Source organism: Calidris pugnax, unplaced genomic scaffold (assembly GCF_001431845.1).
Source record: "Calidris pugnax isolate Ruff unplaced genomic scaffold, ASM143184v1 scaffold198, whole genome shotgun sequence".
Classification (NCBI taxonomy): Eukaryota; Metazoa; Chordata; class Aves; order Charadriiformes; family Scolopacidae; genus Calidris; species Calidris pugnax.
This window is the reverse complement of record NW_015090925.1, coordinates 806234-831217: the sequence shown is the minus strand read 5'-3', so window position 1 is coordinate 831217 and position 24984 is coordinate 806234. Positions and strand designations below refer to the sequence as shown.

The following is a 24984-nucleotide window of genomic DNA, read 5'->3' as shown; positions in this document are numbered from 1 at the left end:
CCTATTTCCAGTTTTGCCTCCCCTAAGAACAGCAGTATCTGCAGCGTGAAAGGATTAGTATTGCTAAATAAAGTATTTAAATGCTTTCTGATATCAATTAAACAAGCTTTTAAAATAATCTAATATGTATATATCCCTCATGAAGAAATGATAAATTAGTCACTGACTGACAGAGGTACAAATACAGCCAGGAATTTGCACTGCGGTAATTACTTTTTTTTTAATATCAGATAGTATGTGATTAAATACCTGTGAGAAAATTAAATTTATGTGATGAATGGGTGTAGGATGAAGGTTGAGCTATTGTGAGAGCTGATACTGAGATGATGGTAGGAAAATATTACTTTGTTTAATTTATTTTGTTTCAAGAGATTTCACTCTGTAAATTTGGACTGCCTTCCCCCCCCCCCCAAATAGTTATCTTAGGTGGTTGATTAACAATGAATACAATTGTTATCTGCCAAGTGGTAGCTTAGAGAATACTACATTGGGTTTATTGTACTACAGGTAATTAAATTCCATTAAAGTTTGTGGGCCTTTTCTTCAGGTTGTTGAAGTTTTCACAAAGTGTCTGCTGCCTTTAGGAGGTGTGAGGCCACTGTATTTTCTGTTTGCTCCTCGTTCAGCTGAGGATTGGGGGTGTCAGGGAAAAACCATCCTAAACTTCAGGAGCTTCTCAAAGCTGAGGTCTGTGCAGGATATCCTGAAGTACCACCTTCAGGAGCGTGTAGGCAGTATGTCTGTACACACAAGTTTCTGTCAAGGAATCAGATCAGGACCAGGGAATTTATATTAGTTATTTCTGTTTAAAGCTTTGTTTAAGGTCAGTATTTTTACTTGGTCCTTGTCTTTACACACTGCGTATATATTCACTTGTGCTTTTCTGTGATGAGGGTTGATGTAGTAAGTTCAAACCTGTATGTGAGAACTTAGTTCTAAGCTGTGGTTTTATTTAGGTGTGTGTGGGCAAAAGGATGGGAGTGAAGAGAAAGTGGAAATTCCAGTGAACCCTCTTCCCTTTGGAGTGGTGGGTGGGGTTTTTGGTGTTTGTTTAATTAAAAAATACTTCTTAAAAGCAAGACAGGAGTTATTATTGAAAGCCTTTGCAGTTCAAAATAAAAGAAAGGATGAAGGAATTTTTACCTTAGTACTATCAAGGAAAGACAGGATGTCGTTGCCCCACGTTAGAGCTGGCAAAGCTGCAGTTCTGCAGGAGAGCACCCCAGGAGATCAGCAGTGCCTCTGTGCAGCCAAGAACTGGGGGGATTTAGGTCTTGTCAGGGTGAGGTGTGTGTGAAATGAGCTACCCTGTACCTCTGCTCCATCCCTGGGGAAGGGGAGCCCGAAGTTATGTAGGAACCTTTTGTAAACATGTAAGAAAGTACTTTATGGCACCTTTATTTATTTTGAAAAATAATTTGTTTGTTCATTTGTTCATGTGACCCATTGGTATAAATTCTCTGCAGGTGCCTCAGTGGATGAATTCAACCTTTCAGTCAATGACTAAAGTGTTGATTCAATCTCATGCATTTTTTTTTTTTTTTTTTTTTTTTTTTTTTTTTTTTTTGCTATTTTGTTATTGGTTAAAGGTCATTTATGCAACTAATAGAGAGGTCCCTAAACTGGCATAGTTTCCTCTTTACTTGGCCATTTAAAGGTGGCATCATTCATATACTCCTTTTTCTAAGGATGCAGTTGACCAGCTTATTGTACTATCCTTTATGTTCTTTCTATTGTTTAACATTTTCTAGGCAGCACAGCAAATAATCGAACTTCAGGAAGCAGCCCAAATAAATGCAGGATTGCAACCAACGAATCTGGGGAGGAACAACAGCTTACACGACATGAAGACTGTTGTAAAGACTTGGAGGAACAGGTTACCTATTGTGTCAGATGATTTATCCCACTGGAGCAGCATTTTCATGTGGAGACAACATCATTACCAGGGTAAAACTGCCTGGTCCAGCATGCATTCATCATGTAATTTTCCAGACAACACATTGTTTAAAATAAGTTCTTTGTATTTATTTTTTGTTTATGTTTAAACATAGAGGAGTGGTATTGATACTTTCAAGTTTTCATTTTTACTCAATTTCCATTTAGCGTTTCATTACCTTAAGTCATCATTTCATATGTCTTGCTGTGTATGACATTGCTGTATGTATAATTTTATTTATAATGATAAACATTTCGTGCTTTATTTCTAGCCATTGTGACTGCATATGAAAATAGTTCTCAGCACGATCCCAGTTCCAACAACGCGATGCTGGGCGTTCACGCCTCTGCCTCGGCCATCATCCAGTACGGGAAGATAGCGCGGAAACAGGGGCTGGTCAACGTCGCGCTGGACATCCTGAGCCGCATCCACACCATCCCCACCGTGCCCATCGTGGACTGCTTCCAGAAGATCCGCCAGCAGGTCAAGTGTTACCTGCAGCTGGCCGGGGTCATGGGCAAAAACGAGTGTATGCAGGTGGGTGTGCAGCCTTAGCTCTGACACAGGGATTGAAGTGCACTGCCCCTCTGCAGGACGGGGTCGGAGTGTCCTTGGCCGTGTTACACTGTGCACAGGGTGGTGTTTGAAGTAATGCTGGTCGTCAAAAGCAGTCGTTGTCCTCTTTCAGCTGAGTGCTGCGAATGTAGTAAAAATTAGATGAAAAGAAAGTCAAATGGAAATATATTTTTTGAAATCTTACAAGATAGATAAGTAAAAGGGACTTTGAAAATTGCATTGCAATAGGAGAAAACGACACTGCTGCAAGTGTCACTGAAGCTCTAAGGTTTGAGTGTCTGACTCGGGTGTGCTGGAGGCAGGCACACTGGGATGAAATACTGTGGGGTAAAAGGAAAGGAAAAATGTGATTGTAGGCAAAACTCATGTATGATTATAAACTCAGCACTTATTGGGGCATTATAGTAATAATGTAATGAAACATAAATAATAATATAACATAAAAGAACACGGTGGAAAAGATAAACCATCACCTGATGAATGTTGTCTATAGTATCTGATAGTTTTGCAGAGGTCAGTGGAAACTTGAAATAGTTGTCAGTCCAGATTTTTTAAAGTTACAATTAAAGATTAGAAACTCGCACAATTTAAATTTCAAGAGAATATTTTGGCTGTTTTTTTATGGCACTTTTATGTTAATCAAACCTTCAATTTCAGAAGGCTTTTCTCACAAAGGCTTTTTAACAGGGTCTGGAGGTTATTGAATCAACCAATCTGAAGTACTTCACCAAGGAGATGACTGCGGAGTTCTATGCGCTGAAGGGGATGTTCCTGGCACAGATTAACAAGTGAGTGTGTTGGCTGGGAGGCACTAGCACACAGCCCAGGAAATGCAGCTGAAGTATTTCAACGCAGTATTTGAGCAGGAAAGTTGTTCCATAGGCTTACACCAGCCTAAAATTTGTCACAACCGTATAAGAAATTGAAGTATACGTGAGAGTCCCTCTACAGTTTGAAGATGTAATGGTTGGTCATATTTCTAAGTATTTTAGAAAAGAAATAGCTAAAGCAAACATTGCACCAGGCTGTTTTTTAAAAGTTATATATTTCAAGGGCTGAGATGGGAGCAGGCAGGGAGAATAGGTTTGCCCAAAGCTTTGCAGCTTAAGATACCTTTTTTCCCCCCTGGTTCCGCAAGAACTTAGCAAGACAAACTGATGTCTAACTGGTGTCTTAGTGGCTTTGACAAAAGGAGGTTTCTTTAATTATCTTCTTAATGTAAATGTCACAGGTAAAACCAAAGAGAAAAAAAGCTCAGACTATAAGCTTCCAGCCTCCCTCTTTGTTTCTCTCGTTTCACTGTTCATTGTCTGTTCATTAATGGCTGGAGCTGGTCACAGCACAGCAGGACGTGTGGTGGCCCCATTCAGACAGACCCGGTGTGCCAGGCACGGTGGCAATGCATTTCAGATAATGAAATGGAAAGGATAGATGTATATAAAATAAGCAAATATCTCAGCAGTCAAATTTTGGTTGATTATGCCCAAAAAGCCCCTTCCGATTTCAACAGCTTTTAGAATCACGGTATTTAATGGCATTATTGCTGGGTGGTACACATGGGTGGAATAATTCTCTTACCAGCACAGTGTGGACACTTGGAGAGTGAAATCCATCAGGCTGTAAGCTCTACACTGCAGCCTGTTACAGCAATTTAAGTCAGGAAATGATGAATATCTTCTTCTGTGGAAACAAGAGAGAATCTTAAATGGACAGAATGTAATTACTTTAATGGAAAGTGTAATGGGCTTTTCTTAAGGCCACAAGTGAGCTGAGTGTCACTTGAGGTGTGGCGAGAAAAGAGTGAACCTTTCCCCTTAACCCCCATCTTTTCTTTTTTTTTTCTAAATTCATGCAGATAAAGTGAAAGGCAGCTAAACTTGACTCTGTTTCTTTTTTCAGGATAGAAAGGATAACAGTTTCTTAGTCTTACCCAAAGCCATAGATAGGTAATATAACTTCTTCCCAACCTTGCTTTTTCTTACTCCTTTTTTCACTCAGCAGAGAAGCACTTTTTAATGCATTTACTTCTGCTCTTCTTGTGTGACCATTAGTTCTTCTTCCTCCCATACCATACTCGGTTGCTTGGGTTGCAGTTGTTGTGCACTGAAATTTTTTTCTTGTTTTTTTTCAGGGAGTATCTGGAGATCTTTAACACTTACAGAAGTGTTTCCATTACAAAGCATTTACTTTCACAGGTGCTGGACTTTAAGGAAAGCCGAGACAAAACAGGCCTAAGAGCTTACTAAAGAACTTAATGGAAAAATATTGTTGAGTATTAAGGGAGTAATTGAGAACCCTGTCAGAAATCTGACTCTTGGACCATTTAGTAACTTTTTGTTAGTATAAAACTAATGTTCTTACTCATCCCGCTGCAGGTCTGAAGAAGCCAACAAAGCCTTCTCTGCCGCTGTGCAAATGCACGATGTGCTGGTGAAGGCCTGGGCCATGTGGGGGGATTACCTGGAGAATATCTTCGTGAAGGAGCGTCAGCTCCACCTGGGAGTGTCTGCCATCACCTGCTACCTGCACGCCTGCCGGCACCAGAACGAGAGCAAGTCCAGAAAGTACTTGGCAAAGGTAAGATCTCGGGCTGGGAAGAACACCTGGGTCTCCAGCCCCTCAGAACAGGCTGGGAAATGCTCCCTCCCACACTGGTGCAATGACAGAAATACCAGTTACTGAGGAAAGCTCTAATGTTGACTGAGAGCCTGCCCGTGGCTGCTGTTGGGCCACTGCCCGTGTCTCCTCGGGGGGTTTCTGGGGGTTCCTCTAGGTGGGAGACAGGACAAATCACAGCCAGAGTTTCCGGTAGAGAATGGGTGAGGTACCTGCAGAAAGGCATCTTTTCTTTGGTGCTTTAAAAAGTAACACAATTTGATGTCTGTTTATCATTACTATGGGTAATTCATATTAACTTTTACTTCAGTATTTGCATTTGATTCCAAATAAGCCTTTTCTGTAAATTTTAATTCAACAGAATTTTAGTCAAAGCTCTTTGTATTATCTGTTTCTCAGTTTGGCAATATTTACTTTAATCTCTCTCAGGAAGGAAATTTAAGAAACGATAGCAAACTATGAAAAACAATCTATTTTGAACATGAAACAAACCCAGAAAATATTTTTTTAGATTAAAGGTGGCTTCTGTAGCACTCTGAAGTTTATTATTCTCCTGTTTTCCCTACTTGGTTGCAGAACTGTCAGTGATTTCTTTAGTCAGTGCTTCATATGTTTGCACTTACATTAAATTTTAGAAAAAGTATTGTTTGGAGTGGACAGTTAAAATAATTTAAAACACCCAAAGAAATACTCAAGTTCTTGCATCAAAGTTAATTTATCTAAATACCGTATTTTAGGTTCTATAAATGTGCCTTGTTTTTCAGCCACCCTCCCAACCCAAAACTCGAAGAATCAGTGGAATGCAGCCATGTTAATTAGCTTTTTTTCTGTCTTGTTTCACAGCAAATCGTACACTTACATTTAATTTTTACATCCTTTCAATATTGTTTCTAAGGGAAAAATGACATTGGGCAGGGATAATGACTGTAAGTTGTTGTGTCCCAGGCGACGGTAACGCCTTCAAGGACCCCACTGTCATATTGGTGAAATATCTGTGGTTTCTTGTGCATCACAAGGATTGAAGTGTCTTGGGCTGGAGCCTGAGCTCTCCTCTTGGAATTTGGTTCAGGTTCTCTGGCTGCTGAGTTTCGATGACGACAAGAACACGCTGGCAGATGCCGTGGACAAGTACTGCATCGGCGTCCCCCCCATCCAGTGGCTGGCCTGGATCCCCCAGCTCCTCACCTGCCTGGTGGGCTCCGAGGGCAAGCTCCTCCTCAACCTCATTAGCCAGGTACAGAGGATAATCGCTGACTCTTTAGTGGCTTCAGTCTTTGTTTTCAGGATTGAGACACAAATATTTTTCAAAGCAAATTAAGAAAATGCCAAGCTTTAAAAATCATAGAGTCATAGAATTGTCTAGGTTGGAAGGGACCTTTAAGATCATCTAGTCCAACCATCAACCTAACCCTGATAAAAACCATCAATAAACCATGTCACTACCATGACACACTTTTGGTGAGTTACAGAGACTTCTTAGTTGTTGAGATCTGTATAAAATTTTTAGAAGTGAGTGCCTGCTTGGAACTCCCACTGTAGTTAGAGCTGAGGCTCACAAATATTGCAGATATTTTTGTTTATCACGCATTTAAACTTCAGGTTCATAGAAGGAATACAAAAGGAAAAAAAAACCCACCCACATTTTCTGTGTTACTAATTTAAAGCTCTAAGAAGTTTAAAACTCTAGTACTTTGTAGAAGCACTAGAACCTAAACCTTCAAATGACAGCCTGAAGTGTATGTGTGTCAGGTTAGCAATCTGCCATAAATACCATATTACTGAACAGTTAAATGCCATTGCAGAGTTTCTACCATGAACCACACCCATTTGGATGGAGGAAGAAACCGTGATTTAGTGAAATTGTGGCTGGAGCAGCCTCTAATCATGTTTAAGAAGTGCTGTCTTGTGGGCAGTACTTAGATGCCTCGTTTCTTTCCTGTAATAGATACTGAAATTTACAGATTTTAAAGGGGATGATGAATGTAATATCTCTTTAGCTGGTTTTTGGTGTTTTTTTTTTTTATGGAAGACCTAAATCTTTTTTATTTTTGGGTGAAAAAATCTTTATCTTTTTATTTTGGGGTATCCTCTTACATGAAGTGCCACAATTAGCTGGAGTAAAGTTACTCTCTAATGGACCTTCTGATCAGGTCTCCTGGGGCTCCCTGGGAGCGGTGGCCTGAGTTAAAGACGAGCCTCCCATTCCTGACAGGAGAAAGCTCTTTGGGCTGCCCTGCTGGATTCAGGTTTATTGGGCAATGTGATCTGGAGGCCCTTGTTGAGTGGTGCCTGAACAGTGTCTGCAGGAGTTAACCATTTCATCCCCTCTAGGCTTCTCTTACTGAAGGAACCTTTAATTGGCTAGTTTTGCATAAGCTGGTGTTTGAAACAAGGAGCTGATTATTGCTGAATTGCACTCATTTGCAAAGGGAATCTGTACATGCTGATCTGCTCAACAGTCACTCTTCCTGACCGGAGCAATCTGTGTCCCCGTGCAGGTGGGCAGGGTGTACCCCCAGGCTGTCTACTTCCCCATCCGCACCCTCTACCTCACCCTGAAGATCGAGCAACGGGAGCGCTACAAAAGCGGTGAGCTGGGTACCCGTCGGATCCCTGGGCTCTCTGTAGCTTAGTTAGTGCTTTGGCTTCCACCTGATTTCACTGGGAAAACTGATGCCCTAGAAAACATACCAGCTTACCAAGGCTAAGGAGAAAAATTCGTGATAAACTTTGCTTGCATTCATCACATGGCTTGAGCTATCTTGAATTTTCTTGAATAAAATATTCACCAAGAAGAGTTTTATCTCCTTCATTCTCAGGTCACCTTAATTATTGAAAATCAAATGTTCCTGACTTGATTTTTATCTTAAAGAATTGGTAGAGAGGTAGAAAATTCTTGGATTACAAATGCAGAAGAGCATCATAGTTTCCTAAGATGTTCTCATCTAATTCTGACTGGAAGCTTGAACTATGTGACTTTCAGTTTCTTTTAAAATGAGTCAAACTTTTAAAAGAAATTTAACAGAAGATGAGTTTGTGAAACTCAAGTGAGGTAAATGGCTTGCTTTGAATAATCTATACTTTAATGTCTTCATAATAACTTTTTATGGTGAATTTTCAAGTAAAATGAGCATCTAGCTTTAAGCAAAATAAAATCAATTTTGGCTTTGAAGGAATGTCTGGGAGGTGGGGGAGCATTGAGCAACTTGCACAACACCTTTTTTTCCCAAGAACAAATCCTACTACTGCTAATACAGAATGTAGTTGTTCTTTTGTCCATATAATTTCCTGGAAATCCCAGGAGAGCTGCTTGGAGAACTCTTCCTTCTGTTCCGTGTTACAAAGTGCTTTGTTTATTTATTTAACTGCCCTTCTCACTTGGGGAACAAGTTCACTAAATTTCTGCATAAAATTTTGAAGGGCGCTAATTAAATAATGTCTTATTTTATTTTGGGTGCTCCTTTGGAGGACATGCCCACATACCATAATACTTCACTACGGTCATACCCAGTGATAGAGATTTCTCTGCCAAATCCTTGATATCCCCACGTGGACAGTCAGTGATAACCAGGACAGTATTTACACAGTGGTTCTGCCACACGCTCCCACTCTGGTGGGTGGTGGGTAGCATCATCTGATGAGGGGCTCATCTGATAGAGCAAATCTCTGCTCATTCTCTCTCTGATACAATCTATTTTATTTCATAGAGGCATGTATCGAGTTATGAAAGGTAATTTAAATTTTTCTACATTTTCCACTTTGCAGATTCTGGGCAACAGCAGCCAAGCTCTGTTGGAAACCAGTCGCACTCCGCCTCGGACCCGGGGCCCATCCGCGCCACGGCGCCCATGTGGCGCTGCAGCAGGATCATGCACATGCAGCGGGAGCTGCACCCCACGCTCCTCTCCTCTCTGGAGGGCATCGTGGATCAGATGGTCTGGTTCAGGGAGAACTGGCACGAGGAGGTATTTGCCTTCGATACACCTTCAGATGCATGTATCGTCTAAGGAAAAGTTAACTGCAAAATATTTATCTAGAATCATTTTTAAACATGAAACCATAACTATTTGTTTTGATTGGTGAACTGCTGTGTGTGTAGAACTGATTGACCTGGTGGGAGTTTTAAGGAGCTCGGCTATTTCTGGAAGCGGTACAGAGGTTTCCCAAACTACTAATTCAATTAATGCCTCTAGGATTTAAGCTGTTGCTTGTACTAACTATAACTATTTGTTTTGATTGGTGAACTGCTGTGTGTGTAGAACTGATTGACCTGGTGGGAGTTTTAAGGAGCTCGGCTATTTCTGGAAGCGGTACAGAGGTTTCCCAAACAGAGGTTTCCCAAACTACTAATTTGATTAATGCCTCTAGGATTTAAGCTGTTGCTTGTACTAACTGAAAATCACAGAATCACAGAATGGTTAGAGTTGGGAGGGACTTTAAAGATCATCAAGTTCCAACCCCCTGCCCTGGGCAGGGACACCTCCCACCAGCCCAGGTTGCTCCAAGCCCCCTCCAACCTGGCCTTGAACCCCTCCAGGGATGGGGCAGCCACAGCTTCTCTGGGCAACCTGGGCCAGGCTCTCACCACCCTCACAGCAAAGAAGTTCTTACAGCAGTTCTTACAGCAAGTGTCACAGATACCAGTTTCCTCCTTGATCTGGTGGTCTGTGGTGGGGGATTATTGTCCGAAGCCTGAATTAAATCAGAGAGCAGATGGACACACTGTCACTGCTCTCCTCTCCAGGTGCCAGGCTGTTCTGCTCTGCCCACCTGGCACAGTGTTTGAAGGATTCCTCGTATCACATTGTTTAGTCATATATCACAAAGTATGAGATCTAAACCTGGCTGCTGTTGAGAGACCAAGGTGTGCTCTGATGCAATGTGAGGAAGGGTCAGTGCTGTCCTTCTGACTGAGCAATGATGCAGCTTAAAAATATGGTTTAAAATAAATGTTTCTGAGAGGATAACTTCACTGTACAAAATGGCTCTCACCACCCTCACACCAAAGAAGTTTCAAAGAAGTACAAAATGGAAGCCTGAATTAAATCAGAGAGCAGATGGACACACTGTCACTGCTCTCCTCTCCAGGTGCCAGGCTGTTCTGCTCTGCCCACCTGGCACAGTGTTTGAAGGATTCCTCGTATCACATTGTTTAGTCATATATCACAAAGTATGAGATCTAAACCTGGCTGCTGTTGAGAGACCAAGGTGTGCTCTGATGCAATGTGAGGAAGGGTCAGTGCTGTCCTTCTGACTGAGCAATGATGCAGCTTAAAAATATGGTTTAAAATAAATGTTTCTGAGAGGATAACTTCACTGTACAAAATCAGTGCAGGAGTAAATATGTGGTGTCAAATCAGGTGGCCTAATCCAATCTTCCTGACTATTCTGTCTCTTTTTGTTAGGTTCTCAGACAGCTGCAGCAGGGCCTGGCGAAGTGCTATTCAGTTGCCTTTGAGAAAAGTGGAGCCGTTTCAGATGCCAAAATCACTCCTCATACGCTAAATTTTGTAAAGAAGCTAGTGAGCACTTTTGGAGTAGGTCTGGAGAACGTCTCCAACGTGTCCACCATGTTCTCTAGTGCTGCCTCAGAGTCACTGGCGCGGAGAGCACAGGCCACAGCTCAGGATCCTGTGTTCCAGAAGTTAAAAGGGCAATTTACAACCGGTATGTGTTTAAAATGGTTTTTTAAACGTTACATTTAATGTCCAGGGATACTTCCTCTGCCAAGTTCAACTGTGAAGGCATTCTGCATTTTTATTCTTCTTCCAGTATTTTCCATTAGGGAAAATCTAGAAAACAGCACCTTTCTGTCATTCAACAAACCTGAGCTCGTTTGTCTGTTCCAGTCTTCTGGAGTACTAAAGATAATTCCAGTGAGAAACAGACCTCAACAAAGAGAATTAGTATATTGTTGGATTTTTATTACCTAAAACTGTAGTCAAAGCACATATGTGTTTAAAGATAAATTAAATCACTTGGATATTTTTGCAGTTTCCATAGAACTGCCTCAGTGATAACCAGGACAGTATTTACACAGTGGTTCTGCCACACGCTCCCACTCTGGTGGGTGGTGGGTAGCATCATCTGATGAGGGGCTCATCTGATAGAGCAAATCTCTGCTCATTCACTCTCTGATACAATCTATTTTATTTCATAGAGGCATGTATCGAGTTATGAAAGGTAATTTAAATTTTTCTACATTTTCCACTTTGCAGATTCTGGGCAACAGCAGCCAAGCTCTGTTGGAAACCAGTCGCACTCCGCCTCGGACCCGGGGCCCATCCGCGCCACGGCGCCCATGTGGCGCTGCAGCAGGATCATGCACATGCAGCGGGAGCTGCACCCCACGCTCCTCTCCTCTCTGGAGGGCATCGTGGATCAGATGGTCTGGTTCAGGGAGAACTGGCACGAGGAGGTATTTGCCTTCGATACACCTTCAGATGCATGTATCGTCTAAGGAAAAGTTAACTGCAAAATATTTATCTAGAATCATTTTTAAACATGAAACCATAACTATTTGTTTTGATTGGTGAACTGCTGTGTGTGTAGAACTGATTGACCTGGTGGGAGTTTTAAGGAGCTCGGCTATTTCTGGAAGCGGTACAGAGGTTTCCCAAACTACTAATTCAATTAATGCCTCTAGGATTTAAGCTGTTGCTTGTACTAACTGAAAATCACAGAATCACAGAATGGTTAGAGTTGGGAGGGACTTTAAAGATCATCAAGTTCCAACCCCCTGCCCTGGGCAGGGACACCTCCCACCAGCCCATGTTGCTCCAAGCCCCCTCCAACCTGCCCTTGAACCCCCCCAGGGATGGGGCAGCCACAGCTTCTCTGGGCAATCTGGGCCAGGCTCTCACCACCCTCACACCAAAGAAGTTTCAAAGAAGTACAAAATGCAGTGCAGGAGTAAATATGTGGTGTCAAATCAGGTGGCCTAATCCAATCTTCCTGACTATTCTGTCTCTTTTTGTTAGGTTCTCAGACAGCTGCAGCAGGGCCTGGCGAAGTGCTATTCAGTTGCCTTTGAGAAAAGTGGAGCCGTTTCAGATGCCAAAATCACTCCTCATACGCTAAATTTTGTAAAGAAGCTAGTGAGCACTTTTGGAGTAGGTCTGGAGAACGTCTCCAACGTGTCCACCATGTTCTCTAGTGCTGCCTCAGAGTCACTGGCGCGGAGAGCACAGGCCACAGCTCAGGATCCTGTGTTCCAGAAGTTAAAAGGGCAATTTACAACCGGTATGTGTTTAAAATGGTTTTTTAAACGTTACATTTAATGTCCAGGGATACTTCCTCTGCCAAGTTCAACTGTGAAGGCATTCTGCATTTTTATTCTTCTTCCAGTATTTTCCATTAGGGAAAATCTAGAAAACAGCACCTTTCTGTCATTCAACAAACCTGAGCTCGTTTGTCTGTTCCAGTCTTCTGGAGTACTAAAGATAATTCCAGTGAGAAACAGACCTCAACAAAGAGAATTAGTATATTGTTGGATTTTTATTACCTAAAACTGTAGTCAAAGCACATATGTGTTTAAAGATAAATTAAATCACTTGGATATTTTTGCAGTTTCCATAGAACTGCCAGCTCTAGAGGAGGCCAGGAATGATCTCTGGGTTATGGGGATGCCAGAATTTACTGAAGTTTTCCCCCCAGAACTCCAAGCTGACAATCTTGTGTGAAGTCTTTCAAACCAGCCCACTCCTGGTGGAGATTACTTCAGTGTTTTGGTTAACTAGATTATAAAAATCAGTTTCATTTCAATCAATTCAGTTTAATAATAAGTAATTACTTTCTGAATTTCTTTGTTGAAGTGTTCATGTTTTATTTTTCAAGTATGATTAAACGTGAATGGCTACAGGATTAAAATAGTATTTTTCTTAGTAATAGATTTGATTTTTATTTAATCTAATAAATTTAGTATTTTAGTTCACAAATGAAGTGTGGGAGAACAAGGAATGAAACTGATCGATATACTTTTGCATTTTTGTACTTATTCCATTATGCAGAAAATGAAAAGAATTTTTTAATTAATTTTGCAATAGTGGTAATATGTACATAAATAAATGAATAGGATTATAATTACCATGCTAAGGACAGCAAGGGCTGCTCTAACACATGATAAACCATTTGTAGCTCGTGCCTTCAGTGGCTTTGGTCACCTGGAAGGCTGCTGTTAGTTGTTGTGGCTCCCAGCCCGGCTGCAGTGAGGGGATGGGCGGATGATTGCACTGGGTACCCTCGTTCAGGAGTGTCCAAGCTGAGGAGCCATCCTGGAGTAAAGGATTCTCCTGGGTTATTTCAGCAGCTGGGGCCTGTGGGCACTCTCAGCTGCATTGGGTTCATCACCTGGGCTGGGTCTCGGTCCCCGACTGCAGCCCTTGGGGACTCACCGTTTCTGACATCCGAATACTCTGTCTGCGCTGCCCGGTCCGTGGGGGGGTTGACAGGTCAGCTTTCTCCATCCCAATGTTAGATATTTTAAAACTACATTTTTCTTTCATTTTTTTTTTCCCCTGGAACTTCAAATGCCTAGTCCTTTGACCATCTGTTCTTTGTTCCTTCTCTCCTTCTCTGCTAAACCTTTGACATCAAAGAAGAGGCAAATGCTGAGAAATGCTCCCTTTGAGAGCTCGCTCAGCAGTGAAAGGAGGAGAAAAGCTGCCTCAATTGTTCTTTTGTGGCCAGATGAGAGTTGGGAGTTTGGATCCTGCTTCCTTCTGCAGCCCTCTCCACTGGGGCCAAATATGAATGGAAAATTCCAAAATATACCCTTAAAGGGCAAGATAATTTTCTGGAGAGTTTTGGCAGCCTGTGCTGTGAGTGGAACCTCTGGAATCAGAAGGAAGCTCCTTGAGGGGAGAGGGCAGGGGGAAGAGCTGTTATTAATTTTCAGCTTTTTTAAGGGTCTTTTTTCTTTTCTGAAGAGCACAGATAGCATCCCGTGGGTAGCTCTTCCTGTGCTTCCATGCAAGGCTGTTGGTACCAGGGTGTTACCCGGGAACTGCAGATCAGGAGGCTGGAGGTGGCATCGGGCCGGACCCTGGGCTGCCTTTGCAGTCCTGATGTTCTGGAGCTGGGTGAGAAACCTCAGACCCTGCCCCATGGCTCTGCCTTCCCCTCCCTGAGATTGGTCACGTTTGCTGGTGCTTTCCAGAAGTTCTTGTGAGACTAAAAAGAACCTTTGGGAGAGCACTGAGTATATAAATGTCTGAACAATCACTTCAAAAGCAAGACAAGAGAGCTCTTCAGAGGAGCACAGCTCCTGAGCTCGGTCCTGAGGCCGTCTGACGGGACGGCTGGCCTGGCTGCTCAGCTGAAGATCAAAAAGCCAACACAAATCCTACAATAAGCATTTCAACGAACTACAGCTATTCTTGTGGCAAACTGAACGATTTATTTTATAAGGAATATATATTGATACATATTTTTACTGCTTTGGTGATTCACATGAGCACAAAAACTAGTTGCAATTTGGGGATACTTTCCTGCACCTCAGAGACTCAGGAGATAAATGTTCAATAATTCTGTCCCTTTGATGGAAGGATTTCCTCCTGCTGCTCACTAGAGGGTGGGCTTGGGATTGTCCTCAGGGTTTTACAGTGATGCTGCAGCAGATGCACTGCCCAGGCCAGGCGGAAGAGAAAAGGGAATATTACAGTTACACTAATTTCTAACATCCATAAATAGGGAACTGCATTTTTCATTATAGACTTTTTGTATAGAGGTGGAAAGGATTTTGTATGTGCTGGTTTTTTGCTCTGTTTTGGGTTCATAGACTTGAGACTTGGACAGAATGCTGTTAGCTGCCAGCACATGGTGGCTACACAACGGTGTGTGTCGGGCTGGTGTTCTCTGGGACCCTGCTGCAGTAACAGGGGACCCCGAGGGTGCAGGGGCTTGGCTGGTGGTGGTGTCCTGTGCCTGGGAGAAGGGAGCTTGGAGAAAAGGGGGGTACATCTGGGAGGATCCAAACACATCTGGCTGAAAGAGCACATGTTCTAAGCTTGTTTGTAGCAGTAAGTCTTGGGGATAATCACAGTTTTGAGTGGTTTTAATTGTGGTTGAAAAAAACTTTTCTATGCAGTAATTGCTGTGCGCTTGTGCTGCTCTCCCCCAGAGCCAGCCTGGGGAGGGATGTGGGCAGCATATTTATGTGGTCACATCCATTTCTCCTCTCGGCAGCACTCGGGATTGGGTTGGGGTTTTTTGTCAACTTAGAAAAATTGTGTGTATGTGACAGACTGAAACGGAGGTTCTGCACTAAGAGCACAGAGCACTTTCCTTCTCCTGTGGGAGCTGCTGACTGTGGCACTTCCTGTGTGGGACCGTTACGATGCTCAAACGCAAACCTGAGGCACTTGGTAAGTCAATGCCCGATACAGCATCTGAAATGCTGAGGATGTCTATATTTTATTTTTTTTTTTTAGACTTTGACTTCAGTGTGCCAGGGTCAATGAAACTTCACAATCTAATCTCTAAACTGAAGAAATGGATCAAAATTCTGGAAGCAAAAACTAAACAACTTCCGAAGTTCTTCCTCATAGAGGAGAAGTGCCGCTTCCTAAGTAATTTTTCAGCTCAGACTGCAGAAGTAGAGATTCCTGGAGAATTCCTTATGCCGAAGCCAACACATTACTACATCAAGATAGCAAGGTACCTAAAAATACTCTTCGGTGGCTGTAATTGTGACAACAGAGGAGAAAATGAAAACCTCCTCCATCTGTTCACTCTGCAAAAGATGTCTTGTGCATTTCATATTTAAATTATATACATAGCGCCATACTTTGATATAACACCTTTAGCTTTTTATTTTATCCTCCTTTGGTAATTTTACATTGCCTCATTAATCTACTGTACTGTTGTTTGAAGAGTATATTTGGTTTAATTTTATGTTGATGTAAATTGAGATTAGTTGTTCTATTGTAGTCAATAGAGGTACTAATCTTCAAAATAGTGATAAAGGTCTGATCTAATGATCAATTTTGCTTAAGAACTGTGTTTTCTTAGAAAGAAATACACAAAATCAAACAGAAGAGTTTTTAACTATAAAATAGAAACCACGAGCTAGCTGGGCAATTGGAGTGTACCTGGTAATGCTGTCGTGCTGCTGCACTTCTCGATGGGGTTTTTAGTTTGTTTTGTGTTCTTTTTTTCCCATCATGATTTAATACCGGAGCACATTAGCTCAGAACTTGAATATCCCTTTGTTTCCAACAGGTTTATGCCCAGAGTGGAGATCGTTCAGAAACACAACACTGCAGCCCGAAGGCTCTACATCCGCGGGCACAACGGGAAGATCTACCCGTACCTGGTGATGAACGACGCCTGTCTGACCGAGTCGCGCAGGGAGGAGCGCGTGCTACAGCTCCTCCGCCTCCTGAACCCCTGCTTGGAGAAGAGGAAGGAAACCACAAAAAGACATTTGTTTTTTACAGGTACTGAAAAGAGATATTTTTTTGTTATTTTAAAACGTTTTATACACAAAGGTTATGATTGCTAAAGTTTTGGACAGCTATTAATCTCTATTACTGCAGTTTTTGAGTATTCAGAAGGTAAATTCACATCTGTGCAGGTGATTAGTCTTTTCTGGCACTGTGGCGCCCCTCGGAAGCAGTAAAGTTGATTTCATGTGATCTGGGGTGTTTTTAGAAGAGCTGGCACACGTCATTTATGGTGCAGACCTGAGCTGTGAGTAACAGACATGGGCCGAGGCAGAGCCCGTTGGGGCTGTGGGGAATGGGTACATGTACTTCCCATCGAGCATTCAGGGACAGCTGGAGAGGCACAGAACCAGGCTTTTTCTCCCCAAGTTGCAATATATGAATATTGAATTTCTTTCACCCCTTCCACATAAACAAACCCTTTCTTCTGTGTTGTAGAGCTGTGAATTTGATCTATAGTTTCTGAATTCTGCCATACGAGAGCATACCTGTGTAATTTTTGAAGTAACATTCTATATCCATGGGACGTTTATTTCAGGAACATATACAGACTGGTTAGTTATTGCAAATAAAATCCATTCATAATCTAGGCTTTGGATGCAGGACTTCTGTGGAGCGTACTTCTGTGAGCCTGTAAAAGGTTATGTGGTTTGGAGCGTACATTTGCCAACAGCAGCACCTGGCAATGCTTAAACGTTACACAATTAACAAACAGAATGGTAGGGAGGCCTTAATGAGGGGAGTTAAGGAGCGTTCCGATGATTTATCTGTATAAATTTCCAAAATACTCAGATAATGAAAAGGTCACATATTTAGGCATTTCAACCCAGGAACAGGGAATGAAGACTGAACACACAGCCTTAATTCTTTCCCTTTCCTTGCGTATCTTGGCTTTTCCATGTCTTGATTATAAATAATTCATTCATGAATTGAGGAACAGAGACTATCAGAGTCTCGTCTGGCAACATACGTGATCTGCTTGTGATTGAAATACTAATGTAAGTGCTTTAAAATAGTTAAAACTCTTGTGCCTTCCGGAGGCTAAGGCTGCTGGCAAGTTCCAGCTTACAGCTGTGTAGCTACTTCATCTTAATGTACAAATACTTTGCATTTCAGAAGGTCAATGAATCACTTACCAAGTTCATATCAATGAGCTCTGTACACTGCATCGGTCAGTTCTGGTAATGCTTGGGTGGTGAGCAGGAAACACACCTCGAGTAGGGGAGACTTTAATCAAAGCTGCTAAGCCAAAGCTGCTGCTTTGCTGTTGTCCTTCTGAACAGTGCTGAGACATGATTTTAGGTATGTTTTTATCAGCCCTGCTTTTGGGCTATAGCAGTCTCTAGTGACGTAAAGCTTGTCGTGGGCTTAGTGGCCACACGGTGAGAGTTGCACTTAGAGAGCTAGAAATACCTATTTGACTTTGGACTTTAAAAACACCAAAATGTACAAACCAAAGGATTTGTTCTAACAAAAGGTAAATATGGTGTCTACATATGTGAAGGCCATTGTGCATCACCCTGAGCTCAAAATAACAGAAATGCAGTAGGTAAAGCCTTGAAAGATACGATAAACTAGGCTGCTGCTACAGAAATATATCCTCCATATAACATCATTATTAAAGTAACATGTTTTGCTTCAAAGAGCTGGTTTTAAATTGCAGCGTTTTTGGAAATAATTCTGGACCGTGTGGTTTGATACTGTTCAAAAAAACCCAAAGAACATTAATTCCTCTGCTGCCAGAGGTTAATGGAAGGAGAACAGAAGAAATAGCTCATTAATACCCCTTCTTTGCAGAATGCATTTTCTTCTTTAAGATTGATGAAATTACATCAAACAATTTAAAGGCATTTAACTTTTTACTGTATTTCAGAGGTTAATTATTACAGATTCTGAAGGAAATGATGAGACCAGGTTTGGTGGTGATGGGAGGGTTACTTATTATTGAATACTTTGCAGGGTCTTCCCTGTATTATTTTCACATACTGTCATTTAAACCATCTGTTCCTCAACTATGTTCAGATTTTTTTCCTTCAGTTTTTCCGAATCACTTTAAATATCCTGTTAAGTTTAGTAGTTTTGTTCTCCAGAGTAATTTTTATTACTATAACACCAGTGTCGTGTGATCAGATAGTATAAACCCATTTGCACCTGGACAAAATGTCACCCTCTCTTCTACAGATAAAGAAAAGTGGGAAGAATTATGAGGGCTCATTTTTTTTGCTAATATAGTTGAGATGTTTCTGTTAAGATGAAACAATCTGCTGCTGTACTTGCTTTCCTTTTAACTGACCTTGTGAATTAGTTATGAGTGTAGTGATAAAAGTTTTCTGTGGCTCCACTTTGGCTGATGGTCGCAGTCGTGTTCTCGGGGCCGATGCTCGTGTGCGGATTCTGCTGGTAGTCCTTGGGTTATGGATTAACTGTTTGTTTTCTTCTGTTCTCTCTCCCCTGCCCCCTCTCTCCCCAGTGCCCCGGGTTGTGGCAGTGTCTCCCCAGATGCGTTTGGTTGAAGACAACCCCTCTTCCCTTTCCCTGGTGGAGATCTACAAGCAGCGCTGTGCCAAGAAGGGCATCGAGCACGACAACCCCATCTCTCGTTACTACGACCGACTGGCCACCGTCCAGGCTCGGGGCACACAAGCCAGCCACCAGGTACCTCGACAGGCAATGAACTTCATCAGGGGCTTTTCTGGCCGACTCTGCTGTGTCCAGTCCCCCCCGACTGCTCACCCCTCGTTAGAGTCAGACACAGATTTTGCAGAGGTGCTGGTTTGATTGTTGGGGGTTTATTTGGTTTTTGCTTTGTGTATTCGTGGGAACTCTTGCATCTCTTTGGTACTTTAGATTATCTTGGAAAGCTTCAAAAAAGCTGGATTTGTTTTACTCCGGGTTGTTTTGGGTAACTGCAGACAGACACAGCGTTGATTGCTTTTTGGCCCTTTCATGTTGTGCTTTGAGAATAATTAATTGATAACATGGGAAACAGCATTCCTAATTTATATAAGCAGTTCCAGCATGTTACGTGAGGCAGCCTTCCCCCTATCCTTCTAAAGTTCTCCTAAAATTGCCACTGGATTCATTTCATCTACGTCAAATAGAAACAGCTGAGTGATCCCACCCCAATAAATGAGAGTTCTCAGGAAGAACAAAGCTCCCTTTCTCCACAGCCTCCACCAAACAGCCAACTCTGAGAAATAAGGTTATTTTATGGTTTCTAGCTTCAGGTTAATGCAATTTTTTACATCACAGGCCAGTCCCATTTCAAATCTAGCTATTAGACAATACACAGCATACATGTGTCACAGACATGGTTTAGAGAAACCCCCTTTTCAGGTTTTCTTTGGTACAAAAGAAACCAAGGTGTTACGTAACATCTGCTGCTATTTTGAGAGTTTTTCCTTCAGGTTATAAAACTCTTTAACAGCTATTTAATTGAAGCCAGTATGACTGTTGTGCTTTTTGGTGTAATAGAACAGATCCTAACTTTATTTCTTTCTCTAATTAATTAGGCTAGTATATGCTACAGTAATTAAATATTTGGGTAGATTGCGAATGTTTACATTTAGGGAGAAAACTATTGCACGGTGTACGCTTAGAGAAACGCTCGGATACAGCTCTCAGCATTTAGCTTTTTGTATTTTTGAGGTAATTTTGCTGTAATAATAGATGTTACAAATTACTTTACTCGGTGTCGTTCCCTGTCCTGTGTGATAAGAATCCTTCCCCTTTTCCGCAGTACATGCAGGAGCCCTGCAGAGAGCCGTTGCCAGCTTGCGAGTGTTCTAGACCCCACGGATAATTTTAGATCTTGGCATTATGCTTAAAATAAAGGATTTTATTCCATTGCTGCAAAATGCATATCCAGCTTGCACTGAAGCTAGAAAATAGTGAAGTTTGTTCCATTAGTTTCCCATAAGGAAGCAGAATGTTGTCAGTTGAACGCCTCTGGCTCAGTTCTGATTGTCTGGAAGGTCTCCAATAGAAGATATTTCAGATCAGGGTGTATCACTGCCCAGTCTCAGGTTTGCTCACGTGCCTGTTTCCAGTTCTCATGCTTATATGGTTTTATTAAAAAATTAGTCTTTTCAGATAAAGAACCTTTTCTAGCTGGGGAGAGGATAGGGGAACAAAATACTACATGTGTGTTAAAAATGAAGTCAGGAAACGGTGTTGGATTGAGTGTCCAAGTGGGAGATGTTTTTCCTTAGTGGGATGCAGCACTTGAGAGAAGTTCAGTGGTTGCTTTTGGCATCCCTTGCCAAGAAATGCATTAAACCTGGTCTCCTTCACCTGCCACTTGTCCCGAGCAGGTTCTCAGAGACATCCTGAAGGAGGTGCAGAGTAACATGGTGCCGCGCAGCATGCTGAAGGAGTGGGCTCTGCACACCTTCCCCAACGCCACCGACTACTGGACCTTCCGCAAGATGTTCACCATCCAGTTGGCACTAATTGGCTTTGCAGAATTCATCTTTCATCTGAACAGACTCAACCCCGAGATGCTGCAGATCGCCCAGGTATGTGTTAGTTTGTTCTAGATGCTCTCGTCTTTGATCAAATGGAAATTTGGACTATGCCTTTGAAATGAGTCAAACCAGTAATTCCACACAGGTAATTAACAGTGCGTTTCAGTGGGCTTTTCATTTATATGTGATTGCACATCATGTAGGTAGTAATTTAAACTGCAGTCCCCGTGGACACCGACTCTGCCTTCTGTGGTGAGAATTTAGAACTTTGTCTGTAAAATCGTTCTTAGATACTGCAGCTGTTCATGTAAATGGCTGATAATTCTCTCTTTTTAGTCCCCTTTCAAATATATTGCTTTGAATATAGCTCTGTGTCAAACAGATTTAAAGAAAATTAAAATTTAGAGCTTCATTTTCTTAAAGGGGAATAGTCTTTTTCAAATACGGTTCTCTTTTCAGCATGGCCATCACATCAAGCTACAACTCCTCTTCATAGTGATTTTTGTGTTTTAACTCAACATTTAAAATGAGGTTTGCCACCTTAGTAGGGCAAAGGTGGTATATATTAAAGTCTTAGTGCCATTTTAATGCACAGAGGGCTACACTCTGTAGAGCAATTAAGATTCTTTAATCCCTCTAGATACACTTTTGGATGCTTCCCCCGAGTGGCCAGTGCATCGAGAGCACTTGCCCAGAGCGGGGACGCAGAGAACAGAGCTCTCTGTGTGACCCCTTACAGACCCTGCCGCAGAGCAATCTGTTCCTGAAGTCTGATACTGCAATCTTGTGGATTCAGTACGGGGTTTCAGACACATGTTTTAAGAAAAAACCATACCTGACTTTGGGCATGCCTTTAATTTCAACTTTTTTGCTCAGAAAGTGTTTGGCTGAAAGAGTGAAAAGCCACTGGAGTACTGTTTGTACCCTTGAGTTTTAACAGGAGACAAAACCCCAAGTTACTTTGGTTTCATTAGTGAAAATCTGTTCCTTTAATCACTTTTGTGCACCTTGCTGTAACATGCAGGACACTGGCAAGCTAAACGTAGCGTACTTCCGCTTTGACATCAACGATGCCACCGGGGATCTGGATGCCAACCGCCCGGTGCCCTTCCGGCTCACCCCCAACATCTCGGAATTCCTCACCACCATCGGGGTGTCCGGCCCCCTCACCGCCTCCATGATCGCCGTCGCTCGCTGCTTCGCGCAGCCAAACTTCAAGGTTTGTCATCCTTTGTGTTGTGTTTGGCAATTTACAAACTAAACAGCACTTTCTTGGTCAAGGCAGAAACTGAACAGTCTGTGCTTGGTTTTAAACCTTACCCTCAGGCCATCACACAGGCCAGCTGGAATGTTTGCAGTTTGCCTTTTGGAAACAATAGGAGCAAGATAGGTGTAATTCTACACTTAATTTAATTTTTTTAGCCAAACATGTAAATTCAAGCTGATTGTTTCAGTGCTGTAGCCTCACAGATCCTCACAAATTCTGGCAGTGGTAAATAAAATGTAAATTTTATTTACATTAAATTAAAATACGAAGTTTTTCATTTTCAGTAAAATGAAAAATGCCATGTTATTTAGAATCTTCATAATAATCTGTGAATAGAAATGTGCCTTGGCCCTTTGTTAGTGGAAGAGAATGCTAAAGATATGCTGTTCTTTGATGGATTCTAGCTCTTAGCAGGGTGTAGTTTTCTAAAGAAATTTTAAATTCTAATGCTTCCCAAAAATGAGGCATCTTGCACTTAGGCAAGCAATTTGCACCAGAAAGACATTGCACAGAATGTCCCATAGCCATGGCGTGAGCTAGTTACTTTTTAAAAGATGGAATATATCCTAAAGTGATTTTTTTCTTTATCTATAATACAGCAAGCTGTGTTAGAATATTTTTTAATAATTCATAACCTTACCTTACAAAGCCACGTCTGTACGTGTAAACACATTTGCCGACACAGGCTGCGATTTCACCATCTGAATGATGAGGGGCCACGTGGGTTTGGTGCAGCCCCACCTCGAGCACTGGGTGCAGTTTGGGGGCCTCAACAGAAGAAGGGCCTCAAACCACCAGAGTGTGACCAGGGGAGGGCAACCAAGAGAGTAGAGGGTCTCCAGGGCAGGATTTAGGAGGAGCAGCAGTGGCCCCTTGGTTGGTTGAGGCTGGAGAAGAGAAGGCTGAGGGTGCTGAGCTCTGCTGTGGTGACCAGGGACAGGATGACAGGACACGGGGGAGTGGAAGGAGCCTGCGTCAGGGAAGTGGAGACTGGATGTCAGGAAAAGGTTCTTCTCTGGGAGTGTGGTAATCCCTGAACCAGGCTCCCCAGGGAAGTGGTCACAGCATCGAGGCTGTCAGAGGTCATGTAGCATCTGGATGATGCTCTTGGTCATACGAGTTAGTGTTGGGCAGTCCTTGAGGAGCTGCACTCGAGGGTCTTTATGGGGTCCTTCCAACTTGAGAGATTCTGTGATTCTATGGCTTTTTGAAGATCAGAGCACCAGTGCCCACTTACTCTCTTTGGAGCGATGGGTGCCCAGCTCAGCTGAGGCATGTGGCAGTTACTGCTTTACATTGTCTGTCTTTTGGACTTAAGAGGAATGCTTTTAATATTTTCTGCATTTATCTTTTTTACAAGCTTCCGTAAAATATATTTGTTTGTATCTGTTGGCCTAATGTCCCTGCTCCCCAAGAGCACGGTCACTGTGCAAACCCCCAGCTCTGAAGGCACTGTGATCTTTGCACAGGACTTCTCAGGGAGGGGGGGAAGTCATCAGCTTAGTGGGGTCATTGAAAAACAGGACGTCCCTGACTGTTTGTGTATGAGGATCTTAGTATAGTTGATGAGATTTTTCATTTTTGTAGGAGTCACTGCGTTGTGTTTTCATAATGAGAGCTTTTTATGAAAAGAAATACCTGGCAGGAAATAGTGAAGACAGTTGGGAGCCACGCTGGTCTTCAAGAGGCTGATTGCAGTGCGGGACCAAAAGCACCAAAATGATGTTGACTTAAATGTAGTTACAATTCTATAACTCCCGATGGTTCTTTGGATTAAATCTGATAGTCTGGTTTTTGTCCTTCGTATAGGTGGATGGCATCCTAAAAACTGTGCTGCGGGATGAGATAATTGCCTGGCACAAGAAGACGCAAGAGGACACCTCGTCCCCGCTGTCGGCCGCGGGGCAGCCGGAGAACATGGACAGCCAGCAGCTGGTGTCCCTGGTGCAGAAGGCCGTCACCGCCATCATGACGCGGCTTCACAACCTGGCTCAGTTCGAGGGGGGAGAGAGCAAAGTCAACACCCTGGTGGCGGCCGCCAACAGCCTGGATAACCTCTGCCGGATGGACCCTGCCTGGCACCCCTGGCTCTAACTTGAAACTTCCGTCAGCGTTTTGTGCTGCTCCCTGTGCTGTGAGCCATAGATTGTGTTCAGAAAATGTGAAAAAAGCTTTCCAGACCATGGCTTCCCTGTCACACTGCATCTTGTCAGTCTTTGTTTTAATTGTGTTTACAGTTATAGGACGATTTTACTGGTTTTAATTTTATGAGGGGACATTTCCTCCTGTTTAAAAAAGGTTGTTTAATATGGAACAACGGCTTTCACAAATAACTTACAACGACGAGAGGAAACAATGTACAGAGAAATCTTATTTTATGATGAGGACTATAAAACTAGCACTGGTAGATTTAGGGTCTGCCATTCCTAATAACCTGCAGTATATAAATTTTTGTTTAAAAAAGGTTGTTTAATATGGAACAACGGCTTTCACAAATAACTTACAACGACGAGAGGAAACAATGTACAGAGAAATCTTATTTTATGATGAGGACTATAAAACTAGCACTGGTAGATTTAGGGTCTGCCATTCCTAATAACCTGCAGTATATGAATTTTTTATACAATAGTAATTATTAAAAAAAAAAAGGCAGTATTTCCAGTTACTGAATTTTACTTT

General features: G+C 42.3%; 1 protein-coding gene across 1 annotated transcript in view; it reads left to right on the top strand.

Moving 5' to 3' along the window:
- Positions 1-24746, top strand: part of TRRAP (transformation/transcription domain-associated protein) — a 72424-nt gene extending 47678 nt beyond the window's left edge. The window contains exons 58-71 of the mRNA XM_014951412.1: positions 1752-1947; positions 2208-2473; positions 3200-3300; positions 4888-5089; positions 6198-6362; positions 7627-7717; positions 8894-9093; positions 10534-10795; positions 15559-15784; positions 16349-16566; positions 19043-19227; positions 20886-21089; positions 22063-22257; positions 24115-24746. Coding sequence (XP_014806898.1) covers positions 1752-1947; positions 2208-2473; positions 3200-3300; positions 4888-5089; positions 6198-6362; positions 7627-7717; positions 8894-9093; positions 10534-10795; positions 15559-15784; positions 16349-16566; positions 19043-19227; positions 20886-21089; positions 22063-22257; positions 24115-24399 — 2796 coding nt within the window. The 3' untranslated portion in view covers positions 24400-24746. The remainder of the gene's footprint in view (positions 1-1751; positions 1948-2207; positions 2474-3199; positions 3301-4887; positions 5090-6197; positions 6363-7626; positions 7718-8893; positions 9094-10533; positions 10796-15558; positions 15785-16348; positions 16567-19042; positions 19228-20885; positions 21090-22062; positions 22258-24114) is intronic.
- Positions 24747-24984: the final 238 nt, after the last annotated feature.